Source organism: Lissotriton helveticus, chromosome 5_1 (genome assembly GCF_964261635.1).
Source record: "Lissotriton helveticus chromosome 5_1, aLisHel1.1, whole genome shotgun sequence".
NCBI classification, from domain to species: Eukaryota; Metazoa; Chordata; class Amphibia; order Caudata; family Salamandridae; genus Lissotriton; species Lissotriton helveticus.
In genome coordinates, this window is record NC_136065.1 from 1,086,739,426 (window position 1) to 1,086,755,933 (window position 16,508).

The window sequence follows — 16,508 nt, forward strand, 5'->3', positions numbered from 1 at the left end:
TGTATGCAATATGCATTACATAAATAAAGTACGCATTATATAAATAAACAAAAAGGAGTCTCTGAAGTTTTTAGAGAAAAGGGTATTATTCACCACTTTGCAAGAAGAGGAAGGGGTATTCTTTCACATGGTAATACAGTTGAACAGCACTGTACAGAACAAATCATGTGACAACCCGGTGGCACTTGGTGAGAAGTGATATATACAGTCATATATACAATTGTGATAGTGATGGTGCAAGTGCTAGAGTGAACAGCGTGGTAGGCGCGTTGTGACAGTTAGTGAACTTATAAAACAGTAATGTCTCCAAAAGTCAAGTTGTAATCACTTTAACATGAGAGGGTCAATTTTTTAGGAGTACAAAACATAATAGGCGCCATGAAATTAAGCTGTAAGGTCGACGGCGTTTCGATCCCCGTCAGTCGGGATCGTCATCAGGACAGGGTTGTAGATGGAAACAGTGATATCTGTCCAAGGCGGAGATGTGTAGATGGAAGGGGTCCAGGTGATTAATTGCTGGTTCACGGCTGATCGAAGATCGGGTGGATTCTGGTCAGCGGGAACGTTCGAAATCTGACTGAATCAGGGCGGAGGGGCCAACAAGGGTTCTCTCCGTTGGTCGCGGCTCGCAGTGAATGCAGGAGCTGGAAATATCCAGACAGCACAACAGCAAATGTATAATGCCTGTGAAATACCACAAAACCACAGGTTCTGTTGATCAGCAGGATCCATTTGCATATGGTAATATAAGTCCTTATGATCAAGAGTTAACTTGTAGCCTCAGTCCTGTAGAAGGCATATTACTTCCTTAGTGTGGTAATTTTGAACTGCAGATTGCAAACATAGTGCCTGCAAGTCTGAATTGAGACATGCCATGCTCTTCTCTTTGGGAGAAGGAAATACACAGGGGGCATGAGGGTGTCAATGCTTCATTGGCTCCTTTGAGGAGCAAGGATGCAATTTCCACTTACAAATGTCTGTGACCAGTTTTGTCTTTCACATTGGTTGACGATAAGGAACTTCTTCAAATTCTATGCAATAACCACTGTGCTGGACTGTGGCAAACACCCACTGATTCACGGTAATTCCCTGCTGTTTGGTAAAGAAAAACCTCAGTCTCCACCGGAAATGTGTCACCTGATTGAGGGCAGGGTATCAGAGTTATTAGTTACATCAGGAGCTTCTCCAATAAGGTCTGATGCCTTAACACTTCATATTGCCAGAAACACTTCTTTAGAAATACTCCTATGATTTCTGCCACTGCTGTGGCATCTGTTGCTAGAAAGTCGGATTACTTTTTTATTTAATTAATGTGAGGGTCTGAACTGGTTAGAAGGCCGACATAGCTCGCATATCTAATATGAGGTATGTTGCTGCAGCAGTTTTTCAAACATCCAACAGAACAGGGGTGTGTACCTCTCCCAAATTTAGCAGGATAAGGCAATGATACATAAAGTAGTTTAAAAATACGCTACAGCAAAAAAAAGGTTAAAGCCATTCTAAAAATGAAGAGCTCCCCTTTCCCTCGTTCTCTCCTGTCTCCTCACCCCCTCGACTAACAATATACACAACTGAGGGGCGAGCTGTGGGAGCGCGTGTACTTGCCTGCTTCCCTCCAGATACAGAAGTAGCTCCTATTTATATTCCCTAAGCTAATATTTCACAAAACAAGCAATTCTTTCTTCAGGCATAAATGGTCTTTTTTTGGCTGGTGAAGTGATCTTAAATTTAGGAAGCGTGTAAAACAGCAATGCCCTTAATTGCGATAAAAAGGTTAATTATTCTAACGTGCGCTGTCTTTTCTTCAGTGCAACATTATAATCTATTTGTATTTAGGCCTTAATGATATGCACATTGATGTCTATATCCACAGACCACTTTGCAGTTGATACTCGAAGCATCCCAAAATGACTTGCTTACAGGCTAAAAGTCAAACAAGGATGTCACACACATTTATCCAATACACAATTCTTAAGTATTTGAGCACTTATGTCTCCAACTATATTTATTCTTGCAGATAACAGAAGGGCTTTGTTTGATCAACTCTATGGGGATCGATTTCAGAAAGCACTTATTATGGAGATCGAATTCAATCTATAACTAGCATTTACAATGCAATAGTTATTGCATTTTCGAAATTTTGACCTATTGGTATTGCAAATGACAATGCCTTTTATTATTGCAGGTTTTTAAAACGTAAATAAAAGACATTGTCATTTACAATGCCAATAGTTCCAAATCTTGCAATTGCGAGAGCTGTTGCATTGCAGATGCTTGTTGCTCTTGTATTGGAACCTCTTGTGGCTTGGGTACGAACTGACCCTCTGATAAGAGGGCTGAAGTGAACTGCAGGATGGGAAGATAGAATTTCCCTGTACTCAGATGATATTCAGCTGCTAGTTTTGAACCCTAGCACTCGCTCGGCAGACTTATGAATATGTTCAAGCTGTACCGTAGGTACTCCGATACACTATTTCTTGTAACAAATCGCTGATCTACATACTGAGTGGGGCTGTTCCAGCTTTTACAGTCGACTGTGAGGCCCAGGTAGTTACTGAGGGTTTCTGCTATTTGGAGATATTCATTACCCAGGAGTCAGGTTACTTTTACATGTGAAATTTGGAACTGCTGCTTACACTACTGCAGGACGATGTACAACACTGGAGGGCATTACCGCTGTCTCTCTTGAGAAGGGCAGCCATCTTCAAATTTATGGCCTTGCTCCGCTTTCTGTATGCTCTTCACAACACGCCTTACGCTGTCCGGTCGAACTACTTTCGAGCCATTGATAGTGCTATACATACTCTTCTCTGGGGTGGAGGATCCCCCCTCGAATCGCTCACCAGTAACTTACCTTCGAATGGTATGGTGGGGGAATAGCCTTCCAGACATACACAAAAGTATTATTGGGCTGCGCAGTTGACTGCTATTAATCACTGGGTCCACCTCCCGGAGGACGAACCAGCATACAGGATGCATAGGGATAACATGTAACTGCTGTGATATTTTCGAGCCATCACTCTTAGAACATTGAACCCTTACACAGTCTGATCGCGACAACACTAACCCTCTAGCCACTTCGGTTTCTAGAAGCTTTGTTGAAGGCTGAGACAGAATTTTTCTTGTAGAGTTTGGATCCAGGCGTAATGGGGTTCATGTGCAGTAAATTAGTGGTTTAATAGTCAAAGGGAGTGACATCAACAGGAACATCATTGACAGAGTCGTCAACGTAAGTGTTGAAGGTGGTTGTGCTGATTCAGCCGGGTAAGACACCAAGGGGTTTGTCGTTGATGGGACCACCATCGAGCGATCTCATAGTTGTTGGTGCCTTCGTCAAGTGCCTTTCGTCAACGCTGATTGTGTCTTCACCTTCTGAGGCATAGATGAAAATCGTCGACTGGTGTCGTTGACTACATTGTCAACAGGATTACAGTCGACAGTAGCATTATTTTCAACTTTTTAGTCAGCAGAGATGATGGTGGAGGTATTGATGTTAAAGAGTGCCTTCTGCTTTCTCTGGGGAGGACATACCTGATGACGTAAGAGCCTTTTTGTGCTGTTTTTTCTCATCTTCTCCTGAAGAAAATTCCTTAAGCCTTTGAGGATTACGAGTAATCAGGCTTTCTTATCTTGCCTTTCTTTTACTCAGATTTAGACGAATTAGCCTCAGATTAATTCCCTGAATACGGGTACTTTCATCTAAGTAGTCTTCCCTCATGGTCACTGAGGGTCTTTTCAGAAAATGTTACACAGATTTTGCAGTACTTGTGGTCTTGATAGAGGGAATAGATATATCTCTTATGAGGGTCATCAGAAAATACCCTAATTTTCCCACAGAAATTACAAGGTACAAGCATTTTTTAGATTTCTTCATAGTTGCCATTTCCCAGGGGCAGTAGGGTAAGGAGCACACCTAAAGCCCAAGAAAAGGGCTAAAAGTTAGCTTAACTGTATTAGAAGAAGAGCAAAGCTCTGGAACCTCCTCCCACGCAACATGCAGTAGAAGTCTGAGGTGTGAAGTCCTTTGGGAGAGGTGACGCAGACAGCACTCTCCTCACTGGCTGAATATGGGCATTTTAAAATAAGGTGGGTGTGTTAAGAAAGTAGGCACTGCCTATGGCCTTCTATGCCGTCAGTGCCTTGTACTGCTATTGGAAAGTTACTGAGGGACTGCCACTTAAACAGGGAATGATTTAAGCATGTGAATTTAAGCAAGATCCAATGGTGAATGACAACTATGATTTACTGTTTCTAAATGTTGTTTGAAGAAATGGGGTAAGAAATCATTATGTGCAAGGTGGTCAGTAAAGGAATGAAATTCCCTTACATGACATGAAGGAACCATCTCTTCTGAAATATTGTAAACTATTGAAGTCATGGCTTTTTACATCACAAGTCTTCTCTGGCACTTTTATACGCGCTGTGCTTTTCCTTTTACAGCCCCAAGAGACCTATTTCAGTGTGAATGTTAAACTCTATAAATTTCCCAAACTATATGACAGAGGAAAATGACTATGCTAGAACAGGAGACAATATATTAACACATACATCCTCCCTAAAACAGAGGCATATGGACCAAATAACATCTCTGAGCCTCTGAAGTTCCTGGAGTTAAGAGACATGATGTGGGACCAATACTCATGTTCCAGGAATGAACCCACGCCAGCCACAACAGACTGTACCTCAAGTCTTAGTGTCTCAGGGTAATGAGCAACCAAGAACACCAGAACCGTTGGAGTCTCCTATGAAACCACAATGGGTCAAAGCTCAAGAACCACTACCTACCAAAAGTCATGACATGGGGAAGAAGAGAAAGATAACGAAGATAAAGAAACCAGAGAAATATAGATCGGTAGAACGATTATGTTCATGGCATCTTTACATTATTGTTATTGCCAACATCCCCACATTCAGAACAATGTATGGAGCTGATACATGGCCTATTACCAAGGGGAATACAGCGTTGTCACACACATGTTGAGATTCCCTCTAGAATGGGCAGCAGTTGCTCCTGGAACATGGGAGGCAGTCTTCCAGCTGTTACTAAATAAGTTAATGTGAACTGTATCAGTTTCTCTCGCATATGGCAGGCCTTCAGTACTTTAATATCACTGGGAGGCCATTGGTCAACAGAAATGGCAACAGCAGACCAGCTCCCACTCTAACGAGAGAATGAACATTGGTGCTGTGATGAAAGCTGACACACGCACAGATCAACCACAGTCCCTAAAACCAGGAATTACACACATTCAGTGGTATGACAAGAGGCAGAAAGAAAAAATTGTGCAAAAAGTGAAAGCAAACCAGAGACCAGGAGAGAAAACAAAATATTTGCCACGACAGTCAAATAAAAGCCTCCACTGCATACAAATGAGTTTTACTATTCAGACCCTTTATAACTATTAAATCAATTTACATGACTGCAAAACTGATCAATTTTCGTTGAGCTGATGTCATACCTGGACTCCCTCTCCTGTAAGCGCTGAACACGATTGGATCTGCCATACTCTGTCACGAATTGTGTGCAAATTTAAACCCTCTGCTATCTCGGAGGCTGGAGCTGCAGTGAGCAAATCTTGTTTATTTGCAAAGATCAGCACTGGAACACCACTTAGCTTCTCTTCATCCAACAGTTCTGCTAGCTCCTGTTCCAGTAAAAGCATAATTAATTTAGATTTTTTGTTTTCGCAACAGATTCTATAGAACATTGACACCAGATAACATAATGGTCATTGACATTTAAGAGAGAAGCTGTGCCACTCCCCAGTAGTATGGCTCTTAAGAAGAGCACCTAGAGACAAGACACTGCATGACATAGAATTGTGCCATCTTGGATGCCAATATTACTGCAATGTTTACTACATTGTGCTTTGTTTAGAAAGATCCTAAAATCAAAATGTGAGCAAATATGTGAATTAGGCATTCTTTATTTCAGTTCACATGTCATTGCCAATAGATTTTTTCCAATGGAACAACATTTTATTTTTTAAATGCCTTCACTTTGGCTTTTTTCATTTTTTTCCTTACTGGGCACAAGGATTGTGCTACTGACTGTGGGAGTAGAGCGCCCTGTATATGTTTAGAATGCTTCTACTTTTGGTTGGAAATGCCTCCACAATCATTACCTTACTTCATTTGAAAGCTCATAAATGGCTCTGATTTAATGCCTGCTTTTTACCATTTGGCAAAGACTTTCGATTTGTGGAAAGAGTGCTTTTTATGAGAAAGCAAATCCTCCCAGTCTGTGGTTTTCAATTCAATTTCTTTTACTGAAATTGACATAATTCAAGCACTAGTAAGACATCCAATACAGGAGTAGGTAATTGGAAATATAAATATAGAGTGACCACCGCATATTGCATTTGTAGATGAATGATGTCAAACAATTATTATAAGGCAAATAAAGGCATAAGCAGCAAACAACTACATGCGGCAAAAACATAAGTCAAGATAAGCTGCGCTTGTCCAACATGAGTTAGAAAGGTAGCTGATAACATGCCAGGTTATCATCCAACTAGGAGATGAAGTACACAGCAAAAGAAGTATCCTAGTACTACCATCAAATCAAAAGTAATATATATCATACAAGATAAACTTGTTTCAGATCATGGGTCTTGCTATTTATGGCCTCGTGAAACACATACCGTCATGCTAAGTAAATATAGAAAAATACTGTTAACTTGATCTACTACATTGCATAAACATTTGTCAAGATTATGTATGCATCTGAATTTAGGGTGTACCGGGAACTTACAACCCCGATGGGCAGAAGTTCACTTTTTACTCATTCCCATTTCAGAGCTACTCCAATGCTGATTGAATCCTTACGTAGAATCTCACCAACTCCTGGAAGATGCGGCTCAACCAAATCCATGTTGCTTTCTGACCATCCTTCTTACATTCTATTAGATCCACCGTCCAAAGACAAAAATGGGAGTCCGAAGGTGTAAACTCTGAACAACCCCTATGCCCTTCACAGATCAAGGACACAATCACTCTGTTCTGGGCTGAAACCAAAGGCTTGTGCTCCTCCCTTCGGTTCTTGGCATGCCTTGAAAGTCACTTTCAAAAACATGCAGTTCTGAATGGGTTCGGTTACAGACTCCATGACTAATACTTGCTTTGAAGGCTTATTCAACGCCTGCTTTGCCAAGCTTTGACATCACATTGTGATATTGCTTACTTGGGCAAAGAAGAACAATAGTTACTTACCTATAATCTGTGGTTCTCCAGTACTGGTGTCTTTCATAGATTCACGTGCCTGAATCATTCCCAGTCGTCGGAGTGGGAGTCTCACGGTATATAAAAAAGAAATAAATATGCCATAACCAAAAAACCTTGGTAACAAGAAACCAGGAAGTAAAGTGCCCAACCAACCAAGAAACAAGTTCCACATGCATGACTATCGTAGTCATTATACATAGCCCAAACTGCAGCCAATCAGGCGACAGCACCCACCAGAAAGTTCTCCTCAGAGGCTCAGGCTCTCAGATTTTCTCGCACAAGAGTGTAATAAGGAGATAAGAGCATAAAGTAGCCTCTGAGGGGAGGTGGGTGGGTTGCATGTGAATCTATGAAAGACACCAATACTGGAGAACCACAGATTACAGGTAAGTAACTATTGTTCTTCTCCAGAATTGGGGTTTCTTTTATAGATTCACATGCCTGAATCAGAGTAGATAGCAGTACCCCAATAATGCTTGGAAGATGCTATTTGCAATACTATCTGCTTATAGCAAGCATTTGCAATCACATAATAGAAATGCTATATGCATAAACATATATGAAAATTTACAATCACCTGAACATGTACTGAACATGGGCAAAATACTAAGCGTCTGAAAAGCAGTAAAGAGGAGGAGGGAAAACAGAGGCTCACCTTATCTGAAAAGATTGCGGAGAACCGCTTGCCCCACTGAAGAATCAGCATCGCTGTCAGCTTCCAAACAGTAATGCTTGGTGAAAGTAGGTCTGCTGGACCAAGTTGCTGCTCTACAGATCTGCTGAAGAGGGACACCAGTGAAGAGAGCAGTCGATGAGGAAACCGCCCTCATAGAATGTGCTCTTGGAGTAGTCTGCAAAGGTCTTCCAGCTTGCAGATGGCAAAAGTCAATAGCGGCAGAAATCCATCTAGCTATGGTCTGTTTAGACACTGCTTGTCCTTGCCGTATCTTCCCGTAGGCAACAAACAGTTTATCGGATTTGCGAATGGTAGAGGTCCTTTGTAAGTAGAATTTTAGACATCTTCTGATGTCAAGGGTAGGCAATGCCCTCTCCGCAGGGGATTGCGGATTAGGAAAAAATTTCTTTAGGATGACTGGTTCGTTCATGTGAAAATCCTAAGGCACCTTAGGCATACTTTTTGGGTTTGTACGCAGCACCACAGAGTTGGACGTGAATTGCAAGAAAGGTGAATTGACAGTGAAAGCTTGAACATCGCTGACTCTTCTAGATGAAGTCAATGCTAGCAACAGAGGAACCTTCCAGATTAGAAATTTAAAATCCACCTTGTGAATTGGTTCAAAAGGGTGGCGCATGAGCTGCACTAATACCACATTAAGATGCCATGATGTGAGCGGGCGACGTACAGGAGGAAACATTCGGAATAGTCCTTTAAATAACTGTTGTATTATTCTTGATGAATAAAGAGAGTTGGATCCATCCTGTCGGTACCTTGAAATGGCTGCCAAAAAGACCTTTAACGTTGCATGAAATAGGCCTGATCTTGCTAAGTGCAAGAAAAAAGGTAATATCTGTTCCGGCGTTGCATGAAACGGGTGAATCCCAGCAGATTGACACCACATGCAGAATCTTTTCCGTTTAAGTCTGTATGTCTTTACTGTAGCAGGTGCTCGCGCGTTAGCCAATACCTCCTTACAATCCGCAGAAATATTTAGATGAGAGAATTTTAGAGAAGCAGGATCCGGATGGCAAATTTGACTGTTCTGAATGGAGAGGAGATTCGGTATTGGTTGAAACTGAATTGGATCGCACTCTGAGAGGAGAAGTAGTTCGGTGAACCAGAATTGGCGAGGCCATCTGGGAGCGATGAGAATTAAGCGACAAGGTTCTTTCTTCATCTTCCGGAGAACTCTGGGAACCAACGGTATCGGAGGAAAGGCGTAAGCATATATTTGAGACCAGCTGATCGAAAACGCATTCCCCTGAAAGTCCTTGTGGGGAAGCCAGCTTGCAAAGAATAGGCATATGCTGTTCTTCTTGGTCGCAAAGAGGTCCAGATCGGGATGACCCCACTGCTGCAAGATTCGATCCACCGTTGGCTGATGCAGTTCCCATTCGTGGGTGGACACCGTTGACCTGCTGAGGGTGTCCGCCAGAACATTTGAAACTCCCGGCACGCGAACTGCCAAGAGATTGATCCTGTGTCGTATCGCCCAAGCCCAGATCTCTTGGGCTTCCTGAGATAGAAGAACCGACATCGTTCCTCCCTGTTTGTTTAAGTAATGCATACTTGTAGTATTGCCCATGCGAACCAATACTGTGGACCCTAGAATGATTGTACGAAAGGACTTGAGGGTTAAGAAGATGGCTCTTAGCTCTAGCAGATTGATGTGCCATGTCTTTTGTTGAGGGCTCCATTTTCCGCTGACCTTCAGCCCTTGAAGATGTGCTCCCCAACCCTCGAGGGATGCGTCTGTGGTGATAGTGTAATTTGGCGTCTCTTGAAGTAACGCCCACCCTTTCTTTAGATTTCTTTCTTGGACCCACCAGAGAAAAGCCTCTCGCATCCGAGGAGTGATTTGAATGAGATCTTCGAATGAACCAGAGACTTGTAACCATTGCAGGTTGAGTTCCTCCTGAAGGGGCCTCATTCTGAGGCGGCAATTTGGTATCAACAGGATGCAAGAAGAGACCATTCCTAGAAAGGACTTGAACTGTCGGACTGAAACTGACCTTCATGATAGTAACATGTGAGCCATGTTTGGATTCTCTTTTGCCTTTCGTCCGATATGAAAGCTTGAACCAGTTGTGTGTCCAAGGTTGCTCCTAAGAACGTTTGCCTTTGTGAAGGAACAAGATGTGACTTTCCGAGATTGATAGAAAGAGCCAGCGATTGGAAGAGAGACAGACATTTTTGGACATGGATGTTTGTGTCTGAGAAAGAATTTGCCTTGATAAGGCAATCGTCCAGGTAAGGAAATATTTGAATCCCCTCCAGCCGGAGGTGCACTGCCACTGGAGCTAGGACCTTCGTAAACACTCTGAGTGCCGATCGCAGCCCAAAGGGAAGGACCTTGAACTGAAAATCCCTGCCAGCCACTCTGAAACGCAGGAACTTTCTGTGACGGGGTAAAATAGGAACGTGAAAGTACGCATCTTGAAGGTCCAGGGTGGCCATGTGATCCCCTGCCGACAGAAGATGAAGTATTTCCTGAAGCGATAACATCCGAAATGACAGTTTCTTTAGATAATTGTTGAAGGAATGAAGGTCTAGAATTGGACGCCATTCTCCGGATTTCTTCCTTGTTAGAAAGAACCGTGAATAGAATCCTGTTCCTCTCTGCCCTCGAGGGACTTTTTCGATCGCTCCTTTTTGGAACATCAAAATTATCTGGAAAAACAACTCCTTGAGATGAGCTGGAGGAGGGCCTTTTGGAGGGAAATTTGGAGGAAACTTTTCGAGTTCGAGAGCATGGCCCCTGGCTATGATGTCTAGGACCCATCTGTCCGATGTTATTGAGGACCAGTTTGAATAACATTTTGAGATTCTACCTCCAACCTTTACATGGGACTGCGGCAGTAGCGGTGGCAGGTGATGATACTCATTGCCTTTTATTGGAATCCTTCCCGCGGTAGGAAGGTTTCTTCTTATTCTGGGAATAGGATGTGTTGCGTTGGCCATAAGATTGGTAATGTTGCGATTGTTAGCGCTGATTCCCTTGATAAGAGCTGTAGGAAGACTGAGGACTCTAACTTCTTCGATTAGAGGACGATCCACGTTCTCTCGCACCCCGAAAGGGTGGCTTCCAAAACTGCAAGGTGCCAAGAGATCTGGCTGTTTCTGTGTCCTTTTTAATGGTTTGCAAGGTTTCCTCTACATGTGGGCCAAACAAAGCCTCCCCAACGAAAGGCATGTCCAGAATCTTAGCTTGCACCTCCTGGCGAAACGAAGTAGCCTTTAACCAGCTTTGTTGGCGTAGGACAGCAGCCCCCGCCAGCTGCCTGAAACCAGTAGAAGCCACATCCACTGCAGAGTCGATAATCTCTGCTGAGATCCGTTCTCCCTCTTGCAGTATATTTAGAGCTTCAGATTTCGAAGGCTCCGGAAGCATGTTGATGTACGGTGAGATATCCGACCACATCGCTCAGTCGTACCGACCCAGAATGGCTTGAGAATTGGCCGCACGGACCGTTTAGCTGCCATCGTAGAGACTCGTTTCCCAATCGAGTCCAGTCGCCTGCCGTCTCTGTCAGGTGGGGCTGTGATCGGGGATGATGGATTTCCGGGGATGATGGATTTCTAGCCCGTCTTTGGGCAGCTTGCACAATCACGGAATCTGCCTTTGGGTGTCCTATAAGGCAAGCTGGAGACTTGTCAGGCGCTTTATATTTTTTGTCGAGACGTGGCAAGACTGGAGGAATAGATGCAGGATTCGACATCACCTTTAGTCCCTCTTTCCATATAAATTCTATAATTGGAATCGTCCGCACCTGTCTCCTTTGCTGGTCTTTAAAGTCAGAGGACGCATTCCTCTTTCTTAGTTTCCATAGGAATAAGGAAATGTTGGGTTGCTCTCTCCATAAGAAGGTGAAATCCTCCAATGTCCACTGGAGGTGAATCGGCAGGAACCGGAGGCGAAGGATAAGGTGTCTGGATTTGATATTCATCCCACTCCGACAACAAAGACCTCTCATCTACTTCACCTTCCTTTCTCTCTTCATCCTCTGATAGTGTGCTTCTGCAGAATTATGAGAAATCACTGGCGAAGGAGGTCTAGGAGACCTGAATTCTGATGTGGAAGTCTGCGCCGCTGGTGCAGGAGGCACGGAGTCCGCTGATTCAGATGGCGGGAAACAACGGTAATAATCGTCCAGCAAATGCTGAAGATTGGTTAACAAGGCTATAGACATTTGAGCTGTTGGGATACTAGCAGCAGGTGACGCCAAATGTTTAGGCGAAGGTTTATCATCCTGATCTTCCTCTTGGTACTTAATGAGCAGTTCTGAAGGACTTGTAGCTGTTCCAAACCTATCATCCACATCAGAATCTTCCTCACTGTCTTCTGAGTCCAGCAATTTGTCAGGAACCTGTAGAAGTACCTTATGTGGAGGAAGACGCAATGGAGATAAGGGTTCAAGCACAGAACCACGTCTTTGTAGCAAAGAAGGCTTCGTCGTCGACAGCGTAGAAGTTAAAGCCAGAGATGGTGACCAAACTTGTATTTCCGTACATGTTGACAATTTTTGCTTCAACGGAAGAGCCGTCGACGAAGGAATAAGTCCTGAAGATGATCACGCCGACGAAGGCATGGTCGTCGATAAAATTGCCTACGACGACGAGGAGGGCTTCGTCAACGATGTAGTCTTCGTCGACGATTTGGCCTTCGGGGATGTAGTTCTCGTCAACGAGCTCGTCGACGACGATGGAATGGCCGTCCACGAGGCTGTCGACGAAGAAGCCATCGTCGACGAGATCTTCTTGGTCTTCGACGGTGCACCAACGATAGGACTAGATGTAGTTTCTTTCGTCGACGATATAGGTTTCACCGAGACGTAGACCAGCGTCGACGGGGAGGATGCCGACGACATAATCATTTCAGGTTTTAGGTGATGAAAGTTACAGTTGATGTGGAAGTTGCGTCGACGGAGATCTTCGTCGACGAAGGGGTCGTTGACGAAAAATAAAACGACTTTCGTAGCACGCGCTGCATCGCATTTTGCGATGCATGGTGCGCTACAAAATTCGTTTTATTTATTAAATTGTTTACTTACCTGCAATTGTCCATATTCCGGTGTTTACCACTGTCCAACCTGCCCTTCCCCCGCACCACCTCCCGGCCCCACCGAACTCCCTCCACAGGCAGCGGCGGTCTCTGAGGCAAACTGCCAGTAGGGTACACTGTGGGTAAAGAACCTTCAGACATTCTTAAAAGGACAGCACCCTTTTTTCACTCTTTACAATGAAAATCTATCAAGCTGCACTTTTTTTTCTCTTCTTCAACTTTTTCACCTTTTTGAGGAAAAATGTGCAATGCAGGTTTGAAATTGGTATTCAGAGTCATTGTATTCTCTCAGAATAATTAATTGAGCCTCTGATAGGCAACGACATGATGCGTATATCATGAAATCAGATGGACATTAATTTATTTATAACAGCATTTGTAGAGCGCGAACGAAGGCCCTAGGGCATCTCGGCGCTGATAACTGAAATGTTAAACCCACAAGGGGTGCCTAGGTGAGAGTCAGGATCATAAGTTAAAAAGCCAGGTTTTCAGGTTTTTCGAAAAGACCAGAGGGAAGTGCTGACCTTGATAGAAAGTGGAAGAGTGTTCCACAGTTTCGGTGCCGCTACAAGAAATCGTCTGTCACCCCAATGAACCGTTTTGGTTCGGGGGACCACCAGGTCAAAGGAGCTGGAGGAACGCAGTGTTCTAGAAGGGCAGTAGTGGGTCAGAAATGGAAGCCTGAAATGGACTGAACATATGTAAAAGAAGTGTCCCAGGTCCATGCAGTCAGTGTTCATGACTATCAATGAAGATCGTGCAACGCAGAATGTCCACAAACCCAGGAGTTTCAGTTATTTGATGGGGTAAGGACAGGTTTTTTTTGCCCATGAAGTCTTGAACAGGACAACATTTTATGAGCAGTTCCTTCATGCTTTGGCAATGCTATTATTTTCCCCACTTTTAACCCTTACTGTTCATTTATAGTAGAGTAATTAAAGCCAATGCAATATTTCAGGTCTGAAACTAGTCACTTCAAGTACAGTGATTAGATATTTTCCTCTTAGAGTATCTACTGACGCCACAGCAGAGAACCATGCAACCAGCAAAAGATTGTTTATGACGCCAAAGAGACACCCAATATTAAATGACAGGTCAATTAAAATCAGGTTGCAGTGACGAGATGCTAGTTGCCAGTATTCTGCCTAAATGATCAAACTCCGACGGGCTCCCAATTAGCTACCACTATAGCTTTACAGGTAGTAGGGGGTACATAATTACACTCCCTTGCAATTGTATACATCACTAATAATGTTGATGTTAACAGACTTCTACGCCCCATCGAGCGCAGGGTCATGACTGATTTGCATAGGACTGCGTCCAAACTGGAATGGCATGGTGAGCAAAAGAACAATGGATTTAGGCCCAGATCTCTGTACCGGGGTGAATGTATTGTTCTGCATTCTGTCCATCAAATGTTCTTTCTGCATTTGTTACCCGAGTGGGACGGGTATGCCCAGACGTGGGACCCGTGCTCTCCATGCCACTGGAATCAACCTATCCTGGCTGATGAGGGCTGAAAGCCCAAAAACGGTCCTAGGATGCTTGTTTCCAGTCCAGGGAGAACATGGCCTCGCAGTTCGGGCTGGACAGTTCCCATTGGTCGCAGGGTCAAGATTGATTTGCGTATGGCTAGGTCCAAACTGGAATGGCATGGTGAGCAATGGATTTAGGCCCAGTTCTCTGTACTGGGGTGAATGTATGACATTGTTCTGCATTCTGTCCATCAAGTGTTCTTTTTGCTCCAGTTTGATGACTGCCATTATTATTTCAGCTAGTATCGGCAGTGCATCTAGCGTGTCAATCTGTGTGGTAAAGAACAAGTTACTTACCTTCGGTAACTCATTATCTGGTGGAGACTATACCTAGCTGCAGATTTCTTACCTTTGAATTTCCCAGGCCTCAGGCTGGATCCAGAAACTTTTGATGAGCAATACCCCTTGCGCATGCCATTGGGTGGCTCCATTCCGCTCTGTGTGATGTCGTTGGCGTCGGTTACGACATCGAGGTACCTACAACCTATATAGGCGCCACCCAGATGTTCGGATTTCAGTATGTTTTTTCCACGCCTGAAGCGCAGAGCCACAAAGTAACTGACGTAGTCGTGTGCAAAAGTAGGGCCCTGAACCGGGGAGTAACCCTAGCTCTACAACATTAGTCCGCACAGCGGGGAGGCACGGGTGGGGCTGTATGGAATCTGCAACTAGATAGAGTCTCTACCAGATAATGCGCTACAAAGGTAAGTAACTTGTTAATCTGATAGAAACTTCTAGCTGCAGATTAATTACCTTTGAATTAGATACCCAAGACATGCCATCCCGGCAGTGGGTTGTGGACCAATACCTCAAACTAGGAAGTCCTGCAGCACTGAACGGGCAAAATGCCCATATCTGCGAACTTGAGTGCCCAGGCCGTAATGTTTGGCAAACGTGAGCAATGATGACCATGTTGCTGCCTGACAGATGTCTAGGACTGGGATCCCCGAGCCAAGGCCGTAGTTGCAGCCTTTCACGTGGTGGAATGGGCCTCAATCCCTGAGGGGGCTGCTTCTTTACCAGGGCATAATAGATCTTAATGCAGAGAACGACCCTGCGAGAGATTGTCCTTTTCTGCACTGCCCTTCCCTTCTCAGGTCCAGGTACCCCACAAAGAGTGGGTCGTCCACATGGAACTTTTTTTGCGGTCAAGGTAGAACGACAATGATTGTTTGGGTTCAGTCGGTGGAGGCGCTCCTCTTCCTTAGAGGGATGCAGGGGAGAAAAGAAGGTGGGCAATGTGATGAATTGATCCAGATGGAATGGGGTCAAAACTTTTGGCAAAAAGAAATACTGGGTGCAAAGCACCAATTTGTCTGGAAAAGACATCAAATAGGGAGGTGAGCAAGAGAACACCTGCAGCTCACTCACCCTCTGCAGAGGTGTAATCGCCACTAAGAAGACTGTTTTGATGGTCAACAGCCAGAGGGGACAATTGTGTAAAGTCTCAAAGGGAGTACACATTAGGTAGGTGAGGACCAAATTAAGGTCCCACTGTGACATGACAAAGGGTGTGGGTTGAAACAACTGAGCCACCCCTTTTAGAAATCTTTGTACAATAGGAGACAATGGCAGCCGCAAAAAAAGCAGACTGAGCAGAAAGGTTACCCTTGATAGTTTCCAAAGCAGAGCCCTCAGAATGAACAAAAAGAACAGTTGCATACTGCGGGAGGAAGGTCAAAAGCCATCAACAGCCACCACTCAATCTCCACGCATGGAGGCGCATAGTTGACAGGTTCGGGTGGAGGACCCTTACCTGCTGCTGTGATAGAAGATCCTCCCGAAGGGACAGCCTGATCCGAGGGTCTTTGCTCATTTTCAGAAGCTCTGGATACCAGACTCTCCTTGCCCAGTCTGGAGCCACAAGAATGACTTGGGCCCGGTCGCTCCTGATCTTCTTCAGAACCTTGGGCAGAAGTGGTATGGGTGGTAAGGCGTACAGCAGGCCTGAGCTCAACTCGCAACAAAAAGCGTCGCGAGCGATAGCTGCCTTGGAAACTCCAGTGCA

The 16,508-nt window shown here is 44.3% G+C and overlaps 1 protein-coding gene across 2 annotated transcripts in view; it reads right to left on the bottom strand.

Moving 5' to 3' along the window:
* The window catches only part of ARL3 (ARF like GTPase 3), a 169,253-nt gene that overhangs the window by 66,199 nt on the left and 86,546 nt on the right, over positions 1-16,508 (bottom strand). For both annotated transcript variants that reach the window (XM_078643668.1, XM_078643667.1), the window contains exon 5: positions 5,460-5,645. In XM_078643668.1, the coding sequence (XP_078499794.1) occupies positions 5,460-5,645 (186 nt within the window). The remainder of the gene's footprint in view (positions 1-5,459; positions 5,646-16,508) is intronic.